The sequence below is a fragment of the Schistocerca piceifrons genome, chromosome 3 (assembly GCF_021461385.2).
Source record: "Schistocerca piceifrons isolate TAMUIC-IGC-003096 chromosome 3, iqSchPice1.1, whole genome shotgun sequence".
Lineage (NCBI taxonomy): Eukaryota > Metazoa > Arthropoda > Insecta > Orthoptera > Acrididae > Schistocerca > Schistocerca piceifrons.
Window position 1 is genome coordinate 738,451,885 of NC_060140.1, and position 23,243 is coordinate 738,475,127.

Genomic DNA, 23,243 nt, shown 5'->3' on the forward strand with positions numbered 1-23,243 from the left:
GTGTGCCACTTATCTCAAAAGTTTCTATATGTTGTAGTAGAATCTTATGCTCAATTGTATCAAAAGCTTTAAAATGCTCTGAGAATATGTTCGTGACGTATTTATTCTGTCAAGAGAATTGGTATCATTTTTGTACTTCTGTAACTTTGGAACCTGAACTTAGAAGGATCTATTTATTCAAGTAGGCTAAATCATTAATCTTCCTTCCACAAATTAATCTTACAGAGAAGTATGACCACAGGGATATGAGCCTTTAGTCTGCCTCTTCTGGATTACCCTCATGTAGCAGACACATCTTTTGCCTGGTTTAAATACTCTGAAAAGTTCGCAATGCTTTTATTCTTTACATTGTACATTATGTTGTCATTATATGACTTTTTGCACCTTACTAAACATCTTTTGGTACCTATGATAGGTGTAGTAGCAGTAAAGATTGTATGTGGTTTCATTACTGGAAGGTCTTTACAGCATTGCATAATCCAAAATGCACCCTACTGATCTCAAATAAGCCAAATGTAACACAAGCCACAGTCCTAGGTATTTCTTCTGGGGCAGTGGATATTTGATAGAAAGAAGGTACCACATCTGTTGTTGAAGATTTGCTTGCTGTGGATTCTGAGTGAGAAATCTTAACATATGGGACTGTGCACCATTTAGAAATTGTTCTGGTGTTTAGTTGGTGATAATTATTACATGAAACAATGTGGAGAGAGAAGGCGCAGCTTCTGGCAGATGGACAACAGATGCCACGGGTGAGCCTGAAACAAAATTTCTGCTTCACTTCCCACAGTTACTTGATTGGTAGCTGATGGGACCAGGTGTGAACTGATGGTCTACTATTGTTCGAGCATTTTGTGTTGTTGAATGCTGTATGGGATCTGGGAGCAGAGGTGCTAAGAGAAATCTGGGTACTATTAAAGGCATCTTAGATTATCAAAATCGCCATTGATCAAGCATATGGCAGTGTTGTCTAAAAGGTGTAGACGTGCCCATGCTTAGCCAACTTGGTGGTTTCATGAAGGATGTCTGGTAGCACCCCATGGCAAGATAAGATTTGCTCCAGAGGTGTGTTATAATGTGCCTGCCACTGTGAATCACTATACACTTATGGTGAAAACTGAAGTTCAGTAGAGGACAGGGCAATATGACTTGATTGTAGAACTGTTGCCAACAAAGAGGCAACAGTAATCAATGTAGGTAGTCGTGAAGGTGGGAATGCCAATACTGCTATTGTGTTCTCTAGAAACTGTAATTTTATTTAATATTCTGTGACAAACAATTGATGGTTGACAAACAATTGATCGTTGCCATCTGCAAAGCCAGTTGCAATCATTACCAACTTCCTGGCACATTTCCCATCTCATACAGGATGACATTATTTCTCTTCTGAGACAGATCAGTAGTCCCATCTCATACAGGATGAAATCATTTCTCTTCTGAGACAGATCAGTAGTCATGTCAGACTAGAATAACATAAGATTCTGTATTGTTGATCAAGCAATTGATAGGAATGCCTCATAAGTTTCTGGTTTCTGTATGTGTTTTCCCAAGACTTCATTGTATATTACTCAGTTCTTCATATAAATTTTGTACAGTTCATGTTGTGATCTTAAATGAACATGGCAAAACATTATTACTGTCAGTTATAGTATGTTGATAATACTGTAGCATACAAAAACAGGTGCACTGTTTTAATTTTGATAAAAAGTCGGGTAGGTGACTGTAGATGGCACTGTAGATTACAAAGTGTTTTTTTACTGACTCTTGATGTTTGGTGCCGATGTTATAGGTTTTATACTTCCCAAATTTATGTCCACTACAGAAATGTGATTTCTTCATGGTGCTTCACAATGCCCTGGACCTTAAGTCTGGCATTGTAGAAATTGTTCAGTTGGATAAGTCTTTGCCTAGGGGACTAATTTTGCATCAGGATATGCCTGCAATTAGCATTGTGACTAACATAATCCACAACATTAAAAGTGCCTTCTGTATTAATTACAGGCTCTCGCCATTCTGTCTGTACTGCATAATAAATCAGATGGGTTGAAATTTTCCTGGGAAAGTGTTTCCTTACATGACCGTCAACATGATGATACGGACAGAGAATCATTGGACTTCACATGGATTCTTTCTGCTAGTAACTATGTTACCCCATCCACTGCTATTTATAACACTGTCAGATTAAAAGGGCCCTTCACTGGGTGGACTGCTACAGAGCCCCATAGCTTGCCACCTATTCTTCTTTAGAATTTAGTCAGATGTCTGGCATTCAATAATCTGTTGTCTACCAGCATCTTCACTGCCATCGTCCACTTTGAACACTTATTAATGACAACCTGTGAATCTCTCATTGATGTCACATTTTTCATTATATTTGATCTGAACTTTGGGTAATCACAGTCAACTGAATGATTTATATGTGTATTAAACATGTGTTAGATACCTTTTGTTATATGTCATGGTCTCATCACTATCATATAAGTGTGCTCTTTCTGCTACTAGATGGGTTTGAATATTATAACTGTGCATTACATACAGTAGTTTTGCTGCAATGCTCTTCATTCATTGTATGTGTTGCTGTATAGATGACTTGAAAAGAAAGTGTAATACACCTTGGAATGTAAAATATGTGATGCAAACAGAGCGAGGTAGCACATTCTGGAGAACAGTAATTCAAAGCCCCATTGACCATCCAGTTTGCAATTTTCCATTGTTTCCTTAAATCAATTAAGGCAAATGCTAGGATGTTTTCTGTGGAAAGGACACAGCCAATTTCCTTCCCCAATCTGAGTTTCTGCAGAGTTTCCAATAATCTCACTCAATATTCCTTGTATTTAATTAACTTTTCATATGATCTCCTTCAACTTGACAAAGTACTCAGAACCATATATCCTTTTATCTGTGATTATTTTCTGTAAATTATATGCATTATGAGATGTGTACGTGGGAGGAAGTCCAAATAGTTTTTTCTGGAAACAGGTTTTAAATTTTATAAAGGCTGTTTTTTGGCTTTCACCAAATTCTTTCTATGCAACTGAGTATTGTAGAGGTGGTGTTAGCAGAATTTCATAAGCCGTGTCTCATAGAAAAAAAATTGTTCTGGATTCTCTTTAACTGAGATCATTTTAACTAGTCCATCAACTATTTTATTTCTGCCACACTAGAGATAGTGATAAACTTGAAGTAATTATGTATGCAAGAGAACTTATTTGCTATACTGTTCCCATTTAGGAGAACAGTCGTTCAAATCCCCATCCAGCCAACCAGATTTTGGATTTGTGTGATTCCCCTACATCACTTGAGGCAAATGCCTGCAAGTTCCTTTCATAAGGGCACAGCCAACTTCTTTCCCCATCCTTCCGTGCTTGTGTTCTGCCTATAATGACCTCATTGGCGAGCGGATGTTAAACTCTAATCTTCCTTCTTACCATGGAGTACAAGACCCTGGACCGGTTGACTTGCCAAGGAGCTAAATGTAAATTTGAACGATTACACCCCATTCGGTTGACATCCACATATGCTGCAGCTACGTTACCATTACCATCACCATCACAAGCACCAGCTGTACCACACTCTGTGCCACAAACAGTGGGCCCTCCGGGCCTCCAGAATGCATCTGCCCCCTTGGTGGTAGGGGGAAAATTTCCTTCCATTACTCCCAAAGCACTTACTTTGGGAGCAAGGTCCCCCCCCAAAAGCAGGGGACATTGGTCCCCTCCCCCCAGCTGGAGAAGCAACCGCCTCCTCCGGCTCCTCTTGTGTGGAAGGGGTCCCTTGGGACCCTATCTCCCGAGGTCTCCACTAATGCTACAGTGGACACTCGACAGTGGCTAAAGGAGCCAAAAGCTGCTGGACAAAGAGCTTCAGTCTTCCTCCGAGCCTGAAGTTACTTTGGAGAAGTCCTCCCAGCAAGCCCCTAAAGAGAAGTGAGAGAGCAAGCAAACAAAGAAGTCTGCTAAGAAAAAGGACCCTCTTGTGACCCCAACACCACCATTCCCTATCAATTCTGCACCTGTGGGTGAGGTGGAGATCTCGGCGTCCCCTGAGGACCTGGATGTCACTGATGCCTCGTCCACAGTAGGAATGGATACAAATACCCAATCGGTGGCAGCAGGTGACCCTGAGGTGTAACCTGCCATCTTGCATGCTTCATGGCTTCCTAGCCTCACAGTAATGTTGTTGTCCTGTGGAATTGCTACGTTTTTTTTTTTTTTTTTTCCACCACCTGGCTCAGTTACAGCAGTCGTTAAGTTTTACACCTGCTTTCTGCATTGCCCTCCAGGGAAACTGGTTCCCGGCAATGCGGACCCCTGCCCTCCATGGCTATAGGTGATATTACACGAAACGTAGTGACTATAATAGTGTGTCAGATGGAGTTTGTGTCTGCCCTGAACTCAGTATGCAGTAAACCTGTGCCCCTTCAAACCCGTCTTGAAGCTGTGGCTGTTAGGATAAGGACGATGCAGGAAATAACTGTCTGCAACATATATCTTCATCCAGATGGTGCAGTACCCCTGAACACATTGGCTGCATTGATTCATCAACTCCCTAAACCCTTCCTACTTTTGGGAGGTTTTAAAGCCCATAACCCCTTGTGGGGTGGCATCGTGCTTACTGGCCGAGGTAGAGATGTCGAAACTTTCCTGTCTCAACTCGACCTCAGCCTCTTGAATAACACTGGACTTGCATTTGGGAGGACGATGGTTCAATCCCATCTCCAGCCATCCTGATTTAGGTTTTCCGTGATTTCCCTAAATCGTTTCAGGCAAATGCCGGGATGGTTCCTTTGAAAGGACACGGCCGATTTCCTTCCCCATCCTTCCCTAACCCAAGCTTCCGTTCCATCTCTAATGACCTCGTTGTCGACGGGACGTTAAACACTAACCTCCTCCTCCTCCTCCTGAATACTGGGGCCCCCACACATTTAAGTGTGGCTCATGGCACTTACTCGGCCGTTGATTTATCCCTCTGCAGCCCAGGACTTCTCCCATCTGTCCATTGGAGAGCCCATGATGACTTGTGTGGTAGTGACCACTTTCCAATCTTCCTGTCACTCCCCAAACGCCATTCCCCTGGACCTCTACCAAGATCGGCTTTAAACAAGGCAGACTGGGAAGCTTTCACCTCTGCTGTCACCGTTGAATCTCCCCCACAAGGCACCATTGATGTGGTAGTTGACAAGGTCACTAGAACGATCGTTTATGCGGTGGAAAACACAATCCCTTGTTCTTTAGGGTGCCCCTTGCGAAAATCAGTACCTTGGTGGTCACCAGAAGTCATTGAGGCCATTAAAGAGTGTTGGTGAGCTCTACAGCATCATAAGCAGCATCCTTCCCTAGAGCACCTAATAGCTTTTAAACAGCCCACATTCGCCAGCTTATAAAAAGACGGAAACAGAAATGTTGGGAGAGATAAGCCTCGACCATTGGGTGCCATACGTCACCTTCCCAAGTCTTCATGAAAATCAGACATGTTTTTGGGTACCAGACTCCAACAGGTGTTACTACCTCCACCATCCTTTGGTAGCGATCATCCAGGAGTCCATCTTTGTGCTGGAACGGTCCAGTTGTTCCATAGTGTTTGTGTGGACCCCAGGCCACGTCAGAATCCCAATAAATGAACTTGCCGAAAGGCTGACCAAACAGGCTACACGGAAACTGCTTGTGGAGATCGGCATCCCTGTAACTGACTTGCGATCATTATTATGCCGCAAGATTTTTCAGCTTTGGGAGACAGAATGGCATAATCTCAGTAAGTACAACAAACTGCATGCCATTAAGTAGACTATGAATGTGTGGAAGACCTCCTTGCGGGCCTCTCACAGGGACTCTGTGGTTGTCTGCCAGCTCCGCAATGGCCATACGTGGATGATACATGGCTACCTTCTCCATCGTGAGGACCCACCTCGATGTCACTGTGGTTCACATATGACTGTCATCCACATCTTGCTGGACTGCCCATTTTTAGCTGCTCTTTGCAGAGTTTTAACCTTCTCAGCACCCTACCTTCAGTGTTGGGCAACAATGCCTCAACAGCAGATTTAGATTTATGTTTTATTCGTGAGGTTTTTTTTTATTGTACCATCTAAGGGTGGGCATTTAGCCTTCTCTCAGAGGCCGCCACCCTCCCTCCATTTTAACTGTTGCACTTTCTTTGCAATTGTTTGTCCTGTTGGCCGTCTTTTCCCTACATGTGTTCGTCTTGCCTTGTATTTTTGGGGCGGACATTTTAACGTGTTACAGAGTGGCTGGGTCATCCTCTTTTTTATTGTTATCAGCCAGCCCAGACCATCTGCACTGTGGTTTTAATACCCACTTCTACTTTTCCTTGTGGTGTATGTTTCCTCCGTTTTTTGTTCATTCCATTCGTTTTCTTTTTAGGTGCAGTGTTGGCTGTTTTTGTACCTTGAGCCTTGCTTGCGTCAGGGAAAAGGGACTGATGACCCTGTAGTTTGGTCCCTTTATACAACAAACAAACAAACCAACCAACCAACCAACAAACTATCATCATCACTCAATGGAGTGTTCACAATTTATAGTTTGTACATCTTGCTTTATAGGAATGAAGTCATTTGATCAGGTGGCTGCACACTGTTACCTTCAGGTCTTTAGGGTGCTCGTCAAACTGTTCCAGTCCAATTTTGAAACAGTGACTTGGGACATGGTGTTGCTAAAGGTGCAGGTAACCTTCAGGGTGCTGTAGGTGCACATCTCCACCACATGCCACATGATGTCACGTTAGCAATCCGGATTCATTGCCTCATGTTTTCCTGAGTGCTCTTACCCTGGCATCTGCATATACCAATCTGTACTACCTCATCACTCCAGGTAATCTTTTCCTATCGTCTGTGTGTTCTGTATTCTTATTAATTTTTATTGCTCGTCCTGCACTTGACTATCATGCTGACGGTCAGTGTAGGTCATATGGCATGTGGAGAACATCCATTTACCAGCCTACAGAAATACTGTCTCTTAAAGTCAGCAGCTGTGTATTATATTTTGGGGCAACTTTGTGCGTTCACCAACAACATTTTTAGCTCAGAAAAGAGCAGTCAATGTGATCTTTGGTTTCAACTTGCTAACTTTAGCAGGCCATTTTTAAGATGTCTCAGAATTCTAACTCTGCCATTCCTGTGCATACACTCCATCATGTGATTTGTTGCTGACAATATTAACTCATCCAGAAGAAACTGCAACTTTTGTTATGTGAACACTAGACAGACAAATGTTGTTCGTCTAGATAACACTTCTTTTAGCATTGCACAGAAAAATTTGTGCTATTCAGTAAGCGTAATTTTCAGTAGTCTTCCAGTAGAACTAAAAAAATTGAATGAGAAATCACAAGTATTCAAATCAAAGTTCAACGGTTTCCTTGCAGCACACTCCTACTCTGTACAGGAGTTCTTCACAGAAGTTGAAAATGTTTTTCTGTAAGTGTTATTTATTCATATACTCTCACAGTTTCTTGGTGTTTTATAAATTCTTTCATTTGTAAATATTCTAATCAGCCTTCTGTAAACTATGTACTGACTCTTTCTGTGGCCAACTAGCTGTGGCTCATATTACCCCATGGAAACTGATAAGATTAAGTAATTAAATTGCTTCTGAGTGTAGTTGCCATCTAGAGGTTCCTAATTTGCACTAGGAAACTGAATAACCGTTTTAGTAGCATAAAATACGCATTCTGTACACTTTTATAATGTGTGAGCAACTGGTCATTAATGTAGTGTTAATTTATTTTGTGCAATTCGTGTGGTTACATTGTTGGTTATGATTGTAGTATAATATTTTCAGAGTCTACATTTTATAGACTCGTGTAATTTGCTTTGTTTCAGAAATCACAACCAAATGGGCCAGCAACAGTTTTGAATGAAGAGCCAGTCGAAAGTAAACATAAATCAGAATTGGGTAAAACTGTTAAAGTGCCAAAGCAACCAAAAGACAATAAGGCAGAGTCAGAAAAATTGTTGAAAGCAGAAAGACAGGCAAAGTCAAACAAAAGTGAACCTTCTTTGAAAGAAAATGTTAATAGGACAACTAACAAGGAACAGAAACTCATTCAGAAAGAGAGGGAAAATGAAACAGAGAATTTGCAAAAATTAAAGGAAAAAGAGACAAACAAAATTGTAGCTAAGAATGACAGTAATATAACAGCAAAGAAGGTGACTAATAAGGGAAAAGAAAATAAAGTCGAAGAGATAAAAAACAAGAAGAATGAAAAAAATCTTGCCAAACTGAAAAAATCTGTGGAAAAACCATTGGATTTTGATGAAGGTAATAATTTAGTTAAAAGGGTCCACTGAATCCTAGTTAAATTTGTGCTATCTCACTATTCCTATTATAGGTCAGTAGAGCCAATCACTATCGATAAACCACCTTTTTTAGAAATTGTATCACCACCTACAATATTATTGAAATCTGAAAAAGTAAGGGCTTGTAGAACGCAACTGTTCAGCTCAGTTGCCTTATGTATTTTGTCTAAAATGCCCCTCTTCACATTAACAGCCGATAGAGGTCTAAGATTCTTTTGTGAATATATGTATGGTGAGCACAGAGCTCTAAACTTCTGCAGCACTGCTTCAGTTTTTTGTGCTGTAATCTCTGATCTCCAATTATCTGTAATTGCCTTACTTTCAAAACCATGGTGAAAGTCCTTGAAGCTGACCTAGCTGTTTCTGTAGGTTGTCCTTTCTTTTGTTTACACCTTTCTTGTCATTTTTTCGTTATAATCTTGTGGCTGAAGCAAGTTTAAGTTCCCTTTTGGATCTGACCTCCATTTGTCTAATTTTTTTTCCTGCAATGGGATCAGTTGGCATAGGACACCTAGATAGTACCAACTTACCTAATAACACTAAACACACAGAAGTGCTGTTACAGCCTATGCTGTATACAGTCAGTTGTGGTGGGTTCATCTTGTACCATCTTACTGGAGTCCCTCCAAAACACAGTATATAACTTGTAATTGAGAGCTGTTAATTCCCCATGCACACTTAGTAGACACCTGTCTTCAGAGGGTGCCAGGACTCTTGGAAATGGCTATCGTGGCAATGACCTTTGCTGCAGCTGGGTGGTGACCCTGGGGAGAACCCTTTGTGGAACAGATGTTTTGCAGATGAAATGAACCAAATTGACCTAAAACAATGGCTGTAATGACCTGCTTGTCTCAGTGAATAGAATTAAATTCTTTAATGAAGGAATGTATAACCCCATTGTGTTCCTACTCCTGGCCATGCCAAAGGGTGAGCAAGAAGCACAGTAAAATAGTTCAGACTCACTCAATACCTAGAATGTACTAGAATTCGTGGAGATGCCTTTGTAGCAACAAAACCATTACTTCCTCAAATATATTAAGGATAAATTTAGTGAGATAGCCACACTGGAAAAAAAATATAAAAGGATCCCTGCTTATCAAAACTTCAGTGGCTACACAATGATATCCACTCCCAAAATGTGGCAGACTTCGTGATATTCTTGTCACTTGCTACTCCAGTAAGCTTCAGTATAATCCAAGGTTGAAATTATAAATAAATTAACCTCTGACTGCAAGCATGTTTTTAAATTTCTATATTGTATTATCAAATTCAGGACCATTTGCCCCATATTCAGATGCTCCTTTTCACATTAACTCAACAAGAAAAATACAAAATTACAGTACAGCAGTGCATATATGAAACAATGGCATCTCTGATAAACTGCATGTAACAGACTTTTAGACCTCTGTTACTTATACGATCAGATTAGTTTTCTAAATTTAAAGGAGTCAGATAATTTCCTGTTACTATAACTCTATTCTTTGTGTACCTGCAGAGAAGTAACTAGCTCTACACAATGAATTGACCTCTGGTTACTCTATTAGGACCTTAGGGTTTGACATGTGACCGTCAATCAGTTCACTGTATACATAAGTCTGCTGCTGACTGCTGAGTATTCAGTTTTATATGATGTTGTAAAGGCAGATTTATTTAAATATTTTGTTCTTGTTGAGGTGGCTATTTACAATTTGTACAGAAACCAGATGGCAGCTATGAGTCGAGGGGCATGAAAGGGAAGCAGTGGTTGGGAAGGGAGTGAGACAGGGTTGTAGCCTATCCCTGATGTTATTCAATCTGTATATTGAGCAAGCAGTAAAGGAAACAAAAGAAAAAATCAGAGTAGAAATTAAAATCCCTGGAAAGAAATAAAAACTTTGAGGTTCGCCGATGACATTGTAATTCTCTCAGAGACAGCAAAGGACCTGGAAGAGCAGCTGAATGGAATTTACAGTGTCTTGAAAGGAGGATATAAGATGAACACCAACAAAAGCAAAACAAGGATAGTGGAATGTAATCAAATTAAATCGGGTGATGCTGAGGGTATTAGAGTAGGAAATGAGACGCTTAAAGTAGTAAATGAGTTTTGCTATTTGGGGAGCAAAATAACTGATGATGGTTGAAGTAGAGAGGATATAAAATGTAGACTGGCAGTGGCGAGGAAAGCATTTCTGAAGAAGAGAAATTTGTTAACATCGAGTAAGATTTAAGTGTCAGGAAGTCGTTTCTGAAAGTATTTGTACGGAGTGTAGCCATGTATGGAAGTGAAACATGGACGATAAATAGTTTGGACAAGAAGAGAATAGAAGCTTTCAAAATGTGTTGCTACAGAAGTATGCTGAAGATTAGATGGGTAGATCACATAATTAATGAGGAGGTATTGAATAGAATTGGGGAAAAGAGAAATTTGTGGCACAGCTTGACTAGAAGAAGGGATTGGTTGGCAGGACATATTCTGAGGTATCAAGGGATCACCAGTTTAGTATTTGAGGGCAGCGTGGAAGGTAAAAATCGTAGAGGGAGACAAAGAGATGAATACACTAAACAGATTCAGAAGGATGTAGGTTGCAGTAGGTACTGGGAGATGAAGCAGCTTGCACAGGATAGAGTAGCATGGAGAGCTGCATCAAACCAGTCTCTGGCCTGAAGACAACAACAACAACAACAACGAGTTCAAACTATTTGAAATACATTGCAGAATGTCATAACCAGGAATAACATGATAAACATATCACCATTCTATGATTTATTGACACAACACTGTTACCAGGCATCAAGTTGTAAATGAACACTTACTGAAATTATATAAATTGATGGTGGTTAAACCAGTGTCCAGGAGGAAGAAGTGAAATTCAGAATTCTGGTAAAAAATCACAAGTCCATTGACATAATAAGCCTAGTGAATATTGAAGTCCAAGTTCCAGTAAAGCATTTAGATTCTGACTCCAGAGAGCAGCCAAATCAACATTGAAGAGCTGTTACACCGCAGTGTAGAACTTCCTGGTTGTGGGAGTAGAACATATCATGAGGAGGACTGGCTTGTAGTTGTCAGTAGCAGTGTTAAATAAGGCTCCATAGTTAACAGAGCTGGTGGCTGGGTTCACTGTATATTCTGGACAGACAGTTGCTGAGTGTTATGGGTGGCCAATTGCTGTGATGCTCGCAGTGGGCTGTGCAAGGAGAAGTGCAGCCAACAATGCATTTGTTTTGCAACACTGCTGTTTGGTGAGGAGATTTAATAGTGGTGCATGCCACACCCCCTTCCCTCTTGGGTAAGTGGGGAAGCATCTGCTGCGAATGAATGACACGTCCATGGGGTCTGCCTCAGGGTGCTCAGGGTCGTTAGCAACTTGGGGCATAAGAGCCTATGGATGAAGAAGCCCTGGTTGAAGATGAAGCTTGTGTGGTGTGGACCTCAGCAGTGGAACAGGAGGAGCCAGCTGCATGTCTTCATCTTCATGCGGAATTACTTGTGGTTGGTGACTGGGTGACATCTTGTAGCCTGGGAAGGATAGCCTCTGGGGCTGGGTGATGTCTGGGGTAAATCTCTCTTGTTGGGGTGTGGTGCTGGTCAGCTGGCTGTGAACAAAAGGCATGTATAAGTCTGGTGTTACACTGGCTGGGTGGCTTGGGAACTAGGGGACTGGCAACAGTGGTGTGAAGAGGGGGGCAGAGAAAGTTGTTGGGAAACTAGTGAGAGACAAATTTGGTTGTCATGTCGCAGAAGCTCCCGGTTCAGATGCTTCGGACGCTGCACCCAGAAGACCTTCTGGCCCTGGTGCTGAATGGTTGTTCCCGGAATCCAGGCTGGTTGCCAGCAAAATCCTTTCACCCATACCAAGGTTCCTTGGAAGTAGGTAGTGATGGTGCTGGCCATGACTTCGACATGAGCGGGCTCAAATGGGTCCAGGTCTGCCATCCGTGGAAAAGTAGTTCTGCTCGACTTTAGTCTCCCATGAGTGTGGACCTGTAACTGCTCATAAAGTTGGGGATGCATCAGTGGAGTGATCCTGGAGGTATTTCTTCATCTGAGTTTTGAAAGTGTGGACCATCCTCTTGGCTTCTCCATTAGATTGTGGATGGAAGAGGGGCACTGAAATGTGGCGAATGCCATGCTGGCCACAGAAAACTCAAAATTATTGTGGACCCTTGTCAGTTAAGAGCACTTCTGGCAGACATTCAGTCAAAAAAAAAATTTTAAGCCTGTGATGGTGTTGGTGGTTGATTTGGCATTGCATCGGACAATGTATGGAAATCTCGAGTAAGCATCATCCACTATCAACAACACAGTGTTAAACAGGGGCTTGGCAAAATCAATGTGTACCCACTCCCAAGGGCAAGCACTTGGGGGCCAAGAAGCAAACGAATGTCATGGGGCTGCCTGCTGGCTTTGGCAGGATGGACACATTCAGGTGAGTCATTCAATCTCTTGGTTCATGCCCTGCCAGTAAGTGAACCTGCGAGCCAGGAGTTTAGTTCAGGATAGCCCCTCCCCATTGACCTTGGTGCAATAGTTGCAGGACATGCTGATGTAAAGAATAAGGAATTACTACTTGGGGATGTCCCTCATCGGAAATGAGTAGAATTACTCAGTTGATCAACATGAGCTGATGGTGGGCATTAAAGAACTGACAGTGTGCCACGGAAGTCTTGGGAAGTTGTCATTAGGACCATCCATGAAGTATGTGACTCTGGACTTGTTGGAGTACCTTGTTGCCACTGGTTGCATCTGTGGCCCGTGGTCTGGTAATGAGAAAAGAATCTATGGTGAATTCTGCTTCTTCATCGATGTGAAAACACAGAATTTCCTCTTTGTCAAACTCTGGATTGGGTCCCCATGGAAGGTGGGAGAGGGCAACGGTGATGGCATGCTCAGTCGTGTTATGGAAGTGAATCTCTTACTGGTAGTGCACTCAAAATAAAGCACAATGCTGGAGGTGGTGCGCAGTGTGGTTTGAAATCTTTGCTGCTGGATTGAATAAAGAGATCAACAGTTTAAGGTCTGTGATGAGGTGAAACTTTGTGCTATAACCAAAAATGTGGAATTTCTTTTACACAAAGATGCTGGCCAGTGCTTCATTTTCTATTTGAGAGTACTTGCATGTCAGTCAATATTTTCAATGCATAGGCCACAGGGTGCTTGGAGCCATGCGCCTCACTGAGTGCCAGGACCACTGCAACACCTGTATCAGATGCCTCCATTGCAGTAACTATCTGCTTTGTTGGATCAAAACATGTGAGGCATGGGGCCATCAACAACTAGAATTTCAACCTGTGGAAGGCACACTCGCAAGCTGGTGCCCAGTGGAAAGGCACCCCTTTTTTGCATAACTGGGCCAGTGGGCAGTTTCTGTTGCTGCTGTAGGTAAGTGTGTTCAGTAATCTGATATCTTCCCAAGAAAGGGTCGAAGCTGCTTAAGCGTTTTTGGTCTGGTAAGTTTGTGTGTGGCTTTGACATGTTTATCCAGTGGATGAATGCCTAAGCTGGTAATGATGTGGCGTTTCAAATGATAAAGCCATGCAGCATGTTAAGGTTACGAAACTGTTGAGATTCTGTGTCAAGGGGAACTTGGAGGTATCCATCTGCTAGGTTTATTTAAAAGAAGTAGGTTCCACCTTTTAATTTTGGCAGTAATTCTTCCAGCTTAGCAATAGTATATGTCTCAATCTCTGATTTGTTGACAGTTCCTCTAAAATTGCTGCACAGGTGGATCTTCCCCAATGGCTTTCACACTGACTAATAGGGTGGCCCGTTGACTAGAAGGAACAGGATCTAGAACTCCAATTGGAGCTAGGCAATCCAGTTCTTCCTTTACTTGGTCTCGGGAGAGCTAACGGAATGGCGCGGACTCGAAAGCACCGAGGCCATGCATTATGTTTCAGTGCGATGTGCACCTTAAAATCCTTTGTAGAACAAAGTTCCAGGGTGAACAGGTCCTCATAATCTTGCAAAAGTGTCTCTAGGTCTGAGCGTGGTTCATCTTCAGATACCAAATTCAATAAATCGTCTATTGAAAATCCAAATTTCTGAAGAGAGTCCTGTTCAGACAAGTTTGCAGCAGAATCACTCTTAACGATTAAGAAGGTAATGTGGCGGGTGACATTAAGATATAAAATTATAAAGAATGTAGCAACCAATCACGGAAACTAATTTATTTATCTTGCCAATCGATTTCGACTGATATTGGTCATCATCGGTGCATTTTTGTAACCAATACATGCCATAAGTAGAAGTACTGTCCTTGGCAGATTTCTATCATGATATTACTGAAATTTTTAGTTCTACACACGCAAGTACATTTGTACATTTAGAGGTACTTTTTTTACCAGTTCTGAAACAGAAACTCGCCCATGGAATAGACGAATACTTGGTTAAATACTGATGGTGACTGCTTCAAAAATTGTAAAGGCTTTGGCCACACACACACACACACACGCAGAGAGAGAGAGAGAGAGAGAGAGAGAGAGAGATTAGGCTAACAAATGCCTGAGAGGATAGATGTTAATCTCAGAATCAGTTTCACTAATGCAGTGAATAAAGCCTGCTTTGCATTAGAAAACATTATTATCAGAACATTGACTAATAAATGTAATATGTAGAACATCTGAAATACAAACTCAAATACAAAAAGGTGTGGGTGCATGTGACAGAAGTAGAAGTGGAATTTTCATAGAACATCTTAACTGTTTCAGTATGTGACCAGATGGCTCCTGTCACAGGAATATGCATAAATGATGATGTACTTGGCTTATGGTTAATTTAACTAGCATCAAAGCACAGTATTTCGTACGTTGATACTGAAAGGAAAATAATTCACAATAAATAAATAAATAAGTAAATAAAAGTATTGCTATCAACTGTTCTAAAACGTCTATTATAAAAGAAGACGGTGGGTTACATAATGACTTTTCATATGCAAGACCTCTTAAAGTATGTGTAAATTCAAGAAGAGACTGGGTTACTGTACTTACATTTCTACTTAAAAAGTAACAATACACTATGTAATGTACCAATTGTTTGTTGTAGTACACACAGAACAGTTTCTTAATTAATGTTAAATGCTATGCAAAATGTATAATCACAATGTCATCACTTAATGATAGTCCTCACTCATGTTGCTGGTGATAAACTTTTGGGATATTTGTTGGACAATTATTATGTATCTAATCTCATGGCTGCTTTGTTCTAGGTGAATGGGAACAAGCATATTCACGTAAAGATAAGAAGAACCGCAAGAAAGATGACATTGAAGCCTCTGCTGGTAAGTTACAAAGCTATTTAGATGTGTCAGTGTTGAGAAAGTTCCTTCAGTGTACAGTCTCTCTCTCTCTCTCTCTCTCTCTCTCTCTCTCTCTCTCTCTCATATGATTCCCTGTCTCCTTTCCCACTCCTCCTCCTCCTCCTCCTCCTCCTCCTCTTCTTTGTCTCCCCAAAGCCTCCCCCTTCATCTTTGTCTCCTCTCATCTTGACTACAGATGGGTTCCTCACAGTGTGTGGTCTGAGAGACCTTGCTCCCCCTTTTCCAACCTCTCTTATCAATTCTGTAAGCTAGATTTAGTTTTTTTCCTACTTTTAAATGTCTATTAGTAGTACTTGTAATTTTTTTGCTCCTGAAAGTAAATACCAACTTACTACCTTTTCTCCCTGTAAATTCTGTTTTCTGAAGTGAATTTTCCTTTTGAACAAATAATGGACCAGCAGACCATTTAGTTACTTTGGTTGTTACTTAAAATAATGACTAATGCCAATACACAAAATAAGTAAACAAATGTAGCAGAAAACCTGGAACAATCGAAAGGCTCCTAAAAGTTAAAATGTGGAGGAAACATGAATAAAATTTTATTAAAAGAAAAGAAAACCATGCAGTTGGGCCTCAAAGAGCATGTGATAGTTGACAGACTGTTATGTCATCCTCAATAATTAATCGTCGATTGCAATATAGAGGGACATGGTGTCAGCACACCACACTCCCGACCATTGTCAACATTCCAACTCTAGAGCCACTACCTCTCTGTCAGCTAGCTCCTCAATTGGCATCACAAGGCTGAATGCACCCCAGCCCAGTCAGCCCATCAAGGAAAAGTCCCTGCCAGTGCAGAGAATCAAACCTGGGTCCCCCACATGAGGGTTGGTTGCATTGACAGTTTACCAATGGAGACGAACATAAAATTTTATGAGATGGATAAACTCCTAAAATTGATGTATGAAAATGAATCGTAGGAAACAAGAAAAATATATATTGATAGTGCAGGAATAAAATAAAAGTGTGTAGAAAGACAATACCAGAAATGAGTCAGTTAGGAAAGAATACAAAAAGTCTGACGGACAAAAGTAAAGTTGTACATGCATGCGTGTGCTCAAGTGCAGCCGCAGGATGTGAAGTTGTATTTTACAAGTGTCATTGTACTGAAATTTCTCACTGAGAGGCCACCTGTGGGCCCTGGGGTTAGAATAGGCCCAAGGTATTCCTGCCTGCCGTAAGAGGTGACTAGAAGGAGACTCGCATGCTTTGGCCTTTATTGTGACGGTCCACTGTAGGGTTTGACCTCCATTTTTCAAAATTTTCCTGAAGAGCGACTCGGTTGGGGAAGGGCACCTTATATGGTGCATAGTGTCCATGATGCATTGAGATGTTTAGCCCACTTTCTCATTGTGGCATTGCAGTCCCGCTCATTCTACATCTCTTTGGGCAAGGACACCTTCCTGGGTGCATTTTTCTCCATCCACTATGCAGTGTTGTTTTCTGCGCCGACGATGGCTGTGGACTACTTTGCACCTCATATCCAGCACAGTAGCCAGTCCGTTGTGGTGGGGACGCCATGTACCCTGTTGGTTGTAGCCCCCCGACTGCACAGGGATTGCTGTGCTGATACCTGTGCCGTTAACTCTCCATGTGTGTCCAGGAGTAGATGCCCATCTCCCTGGGGCATCGGGACTCCCGGCAGTGGCCATCCTGCCAGGTGGCCCTTGCTGAGGCTAGTGGCACCTGTAGAGATGGCGTTGGTCAGTGGGTGGCATCAGGATGGATGAAAAGCCATGAAGCATAGTATGTTATCTCTTGGTGGTGGTCCACCACCAGCTGTCTCTAAGCGGTCAAAGTCTTACTTCATTGCTAAGAAACAAGACTCCAAATTGTTCGCCTCCCTGGCCACACCATGGGAGGAATGCCAGGTTAAGGATGGCAGTGAAGCTTATTCACCCCGATACCTTGTGTGTACGAGAGTTGATGGGGAACCTTTCATGTCAATGAAGCCTCAGTTCTTTGTGGAGCATTTAGAGGACAAGTTTGGGGAGGCGGAGGGCTTGTCCAAAATGTGGTCAGGGTCAGTCTTGATAAAAACAGCATCCTCTGCCCAGTCATGGGCATTACTCACTTCTGACAAGTTGGGGGATGTATCTGTTACCATCACACCCGTAAGAGCTCAAATATGGTCCAGGCGCATCCATTGGGGTCCAAGGAGTAATCAGGTTGCCACCAGTGCCTTCATCTTGGCCTTCAAGGGTGACACATTACCCAAAAAGGTCAAGGTGATGGTCTACCGCTGTGATGTCAAGCCATATATCCCTCCCCTGATGCGGTGCTTTAAGTGCTGGAAGTTCGGCCATATCTCTTGCCACAGTACTTCCAGTTTCCGTGTCGAGAGTGTGGACTTCAATCACATCCCAATAATCCATGTGCCCCACCTCCCATCTGTGTCTACTGCGGAGAGGATAATTGACCTTGCTCTCCAGATTGCAGGATCTTACAGAAAGAGAGGAAAGTCGTGGAATACAAGACTCTGGACCAACTTACCTACACTGAGGCTAAGCGAAAATATGAGAGGCTACATTCTGTGCGTATGACATCCACTTATGCTGCCACTGCGACAATGGCTCTAGCACCTTCCGTTTTGCCGCATACAGTTGTCTCTGAGCCGTCAGACTCCAACTGCGCTGTTGATGGTGGGGGCACATCCCTCCCTGTTGCTCCTGCACCTCCTACTTAGGGAGAAACACCCCCCTCCCCCTCCAACCTTCGGGGACATTAGTTCCCACTTCTCAACCGGAGAAGCGTGATTCTTCTTTGGTTCCTCTCGCTAGAAAGGGGTCCCTTGGGTCACTCCCTTCCCACGTTCCTACCAGTGGCAAAGCAAAGCAAAGCAGACACCTGCCAGTGGATGAAGCAACCACAGGTACCTGGTCGTAGGGCTTCACGGTCCTCCTCAGACCCCAAAACTGACGCAGTGAAGCCCTCCCGGCCAGAACAGCCAAAGGTGCAGCAAGAGAAAACCAAAAAGAAGAAGACCCCCCAAAAACCTAGACATTGCGGTGGCACCCATACCAGCACTACCTACAAGCTGTGCGTCAGAGGATGAAGTGGAGATTCTGGTGTCTGCTGAGGACCTAGATCTCTCTGGGCCCTCAGACACAATGGATGTTGATCACACAGTTACTCATCTGGTGGCAGCAGGTGACCTTGAGGTGCAAACAGCCTCATTGAGTGTTTCATGCCTACCTAATCTCATGGGCACGTCATCCTCCAGTGGAATTGTGGCAGTTTTTTCCACCACCGCCTGAGCTACTTACAGCAACTCATAAGCTTGACACCTGCTCTCTGCATTGCCCTGCAGGAAACCTGGTTCCTGGCAATGTAGCGAACCCCTGCCCTCCACAGCTATAGGGGATGTTAAAAGAACAGTCGCGGCTATAATAGTGAGTCAGGTAGAGTTTGTGCCAATGTCCTGAACTCTGTATGCAGTGAACCTGTGCCCCTTTACACCCGTCTTGAAGCTGTGGCTGTCAGGATAAGTACGATGCAGGAAATAACTGTCTGCAACGTATATCTTCCTCCAGATGGTGCAGTACCCTGAACGCATTGGCTGCATTAATTGATAAACTCCCTACACCTTCCCTACTTTCGGGAGAGTTTAATGCTCGTAACCCCTTGTGGGGCAGAGATGTCGAAACTTAACTGTCTCAGTTTGACCTGTGCCTCTTAAATACTAGGGCCCCCACATATTTCAGTGTGGCTCACGAAACTTGGTCGACCATTGTTTTATCCCTCTGCAACCCAGGACTTCTCCCATCTGTCCACTGGAGAGCACATGACTACCTGTGTGGTGTAGTGACCACTTCCTCATCTTTCAGTCAGTCCCCCGGCATTGTACCCACAGACACCTACCCAGATGCACTTTCAACAAGGCAAACTGGGAAGCCTTCACCTCTGCTGTCACCATTGAATCTCCCCCACATGGTGCCATCCATGTGGTTGAGCAGGTCACTAAAATGATCGTTTCTGCTGCGGAAAACGTGATCCCTCATTCTGTAGGGTGCCCCAACTAAAGTCAGTGCCTTGGTGGTAGCCGGAAGATGCTGAGGCAATTAAAGAGCGTCAGTGAGCTCTACAGCAGCATAAACAGCACCGTTCCTTAGACCACCTAATAGCCTTTAAATGGCTCCGCCCTCATTTGCCAGCTTATAAAAAGACAGAACAGGAGTGTTGGGAGAGATAAGTCTCGACCATTAGGTGCCATACGTCACCTTCCCAAGTCTGGACGAAAATCAGATGTGTTTTTGTGTACCACACCTCAACAGGTGTCCCTGGTGTTAACATCAATGGCATGTTATCTACCGACGCAAACATGATTGCCGAGCACTATGCTCGAGCCTCTGCGTCGGGGAATTACCCCCCAGCCTTTTGCACCCTTAAACAGCAGATGAAAGGATAGTCTCCTCATTCATTACACGCCACGTTGAACCCTATAATGCCCTTTCTACAGAGTGGGAGCTCCTCAGCACCCTTGTACATTGCCCCGACACAGCTCCTGGGCTGAATCGGATCCACAGTCAGACGATTAACTGTCTCTTGTCAGACTACAAGCGACATCTCCTCGTCATCTTCAACTGCCTCTGTTGTGATGACATCTTTCCATAGAAATGGCAAGAGAGCACCATCACTCTGGTGTTCAAACCTGGTAAAAACCTGCTTGATGTGGATAGCCATCAGCCTCACCAGTGTTCTTTGTAAGCTGCTGGAACGTATGGTATGTCGGCGGCTGGGTTGGGTCCTGGAGTCACGTGACCTGCTGACTCCATGCCAGGGCGGTTTCCGCCAGGGTCGCTCTACCACTGATAATCTCGTGTCCCTCGAGTCTGCCATCTGAATAGCCTTTTCCAGATGCCAACACATTCTTGTCATCTTTTTTTATTTACGAAAAGCATATGACACCACCTGGTGATATCATATCCTTCAAGGCAAGCTCCCGATTTTTATCTTATACTTGCTGTCACTTCATACTGTCCGTTTCTAAGTTGGTACCTCCCATAGTTCCCAACATATCCAAGAGAACAGGGTCCCGCAGGGCTCTATATTGAGTCTCTCTCTAGCTTTAGTTAACGGTCTAGTAGCAGCTGTAGGGCTGGCCATCTCACCTTCTCTGTATGCAGATGACTTCTGCATTTCGTACTGCTCCACCAGTACCGCTGTTGCTGAGTGGCACCTACAGGGAGCCATTCACAAGGCGCAGTCATGGGCTCTAGACCACGGTTTCCAGTTTTCGGCCCCAAAGTCATGTGTTATGCACTTCTGTTGGTGTTGTACTTTTCATCTGGAACCAGAACTTTACCTTCATGATGATTCACTCACTGTAGTGGAGACACATTGATTCTTAGGACTGGTTTTCGATGCCCGATTGACTTGGCTTCCTCACCTTCTTCAGCTTAAGCAGAAGTGGTGGCAGCACCTCAATGCCCTCTGCTGCCTGAGCAACACCAACCGGGGTGCAGATCGCTCTACACTGCTGCAACTCTACAGAGCCCTTGTTCAATCCTGCCTTGACTATGGGAGTCTGGTTTATGGTTCGGCAGCGCCCTAAGAGTTGCATTTACTAGACCTAGTGCCCCATTGTGGTGTTCAATTAGTGATGGGAGCTTTTAGAATGAGTCCGGTGACTAGTGTCCTGGTGGAGGCTGGAGTCCCTCCATTGAAGGTTAGGCGTGCACAACTGCTCGCCAGTTACATTGCACATGTTCATAGTTCTCCTGCGCATCCGAATTACTGTCTCTTTTTCCCACCCACGATGGTTTATCTCCCGCATCAGCAACTCAGGTCAAGGCTTACAATTGCAGTTTGCACCCGATCTTTTCTATCTGAATTAGAGTCCTTGCCTTTACTACCTATACTTGAGGTCTATTCACTTACACCTCCATGGTGTACAGCTAGGCTGTGGCTTCGCATGGACCTTTGACATGGCCTTAAGGACTCAGTTAACCCAGCAGCTCTCTGTTGCCACTTCCTCTCGATTCTTGACATGTACTGAGGCCACGAAGTGGTTTACACCGACCGCTCAATGGCTGATGGTCTCATCGACTTTGCGTGTGTCCGCGGAGGACATATTGAACAGCATTTCTTGCCCGATGGCTGCAGTGGTTTCACTGCAGAGCTGGTGGCTATCTCTCATGCTCTTCAGCACATCCGTTCATGCCCTGGGGAGTCATTTCTTCTGTGTACTGACTCCTTCAGCAGCCTACAAGCTATCGACCAGTGCTACCCTTGTCATCCTTTGGTAGCGACCATCCAGGAGTCCATCCATGACCTGGAATGGTCCAGTCATTCAGTGGTGCTCGTCTGGACCCCAGGTCACATCGGAATCCCAGGCAACGGACTTGCTGACAGGCTGACCAAACAGGCCACACGGAAACCGCTTATGGAGATTGGCATTCCAATAACTGACCTGCGTTTGTTTCTATGCCGCAAGGTTTTTTTGATTTTGGGAGACAGAATGGCATAGTCTCAGTATGCACAACAAACTACATGCTATTAAAGAGACTACAAATGTGTAGAAGTCCTCGATGAGGGCTTCTTGTGGGGACTCTGGTTCTCTACTGGCTCTGCATTGGCCACGCTTGGGTGACCCATGGCCACCTCCTGCGCTGTGATGACCCACCTCAGTGTCAGTGCGGTGTCTGGTTGACAGTGGCCCATGTTTTGGTGCACTGTCCCACTTTGACTGCCCTGCGACAAAATCTTGGGTTACCGGACTCGCTGAAATCACCTCATTGGCTGATTTAGTTTTATGTTTTATTCGTGAGGGTGGGTTTTATCATTTAATCTTAGTTTTAGTGCATGTCCTTTGTCCCTGTGTGTCCTCCACCATAGTGCTTTTAGGGTGAAGGTTTCAGTGTGTTGCATAGTGGCTGGTTTCTTCTTTGTATTCTCATGGACATCCAGCCATGGTAATCTACTTTGTCGTTTTAATCTCTTCTACCTGTTTCTTGTGTTTCTGTGGTTTTCTCGTCCCCTTTCGTCCATTTAAGTGTAAGTATTTGTTGCCCTTCCGTCGTTCTTGTGGTTTTTTCTTTCATTCCATTTTGTGTTGTAAGTCTTGTTTGTTTTATTCTCAGCCTTGTGGCATTGTTTAATTCGGAACTAGGGACCGATGACCTAGCAGTTTGGTATCTTCTCCCCCCTCCCGCCTCTTTTAAACCAACCAACCATCTCGCTGAGGTCTGTGTTGTAAACAGTATTGTGAGAAAGTTGTAAGGGTCAATGAATGTTCCGTAATTGTCCCTGATGTGGCGATTTATTCAAAGTTCATAGTATGATAAGGAATAAAACTCAGAAACTTTTGTGGCAAGGATGCCACATATATTGTCAGGGGATAGCAGATATATTGTCAAGGGATGCCGCATACATTGTAAATGAGAAAGCTGAGTAGCCCTTACTATCATTCTGTTTCTCTTCACAGAAGCCACTGTTAATAAAGAACTGTTTTGTGAACATTGCCATGTGCAGAATTCAACAGATGCACAAAATTAATATTGTGTGCGCTTAAAGTTGAATCCCTGCCAGTCAATATTTTTCATATCATTGTATCATAGGCTTCTATTAAATATTGATTGATCACACAGATTGATGATTGCAGAGAATGCAAATCCACTTGTATTTTTCACTTA

The 23,243-nt window shown here is 43.4% G+C and overlaps 1 protein-coding gene across 1 annotated transcript in view; it reads left to right on the forward strand.

Moving 5' to 3' along the window:
* The window catches only part of LOC124787933 (cylicin-1-like), a 56,107-nt gene that overhangs the window by 9,719 nt on the left and 23,145 nt on the right, over positions 1-23,243 (forward strand). Inside the window, exons 2-3 of the mRNA XM_047254923.1 lie at positions 7,835-8,273; positions 15,499-15,570. Coding sequence (XP_047110879.1) covers positions 7,835-8,273; positions 15,499-15,570 — 511 coding nt within the window. The remainder of the gene's footprint in view (positions 1-7,834; positions 8,274-15,498; positions 15,571-23,243) is intronic.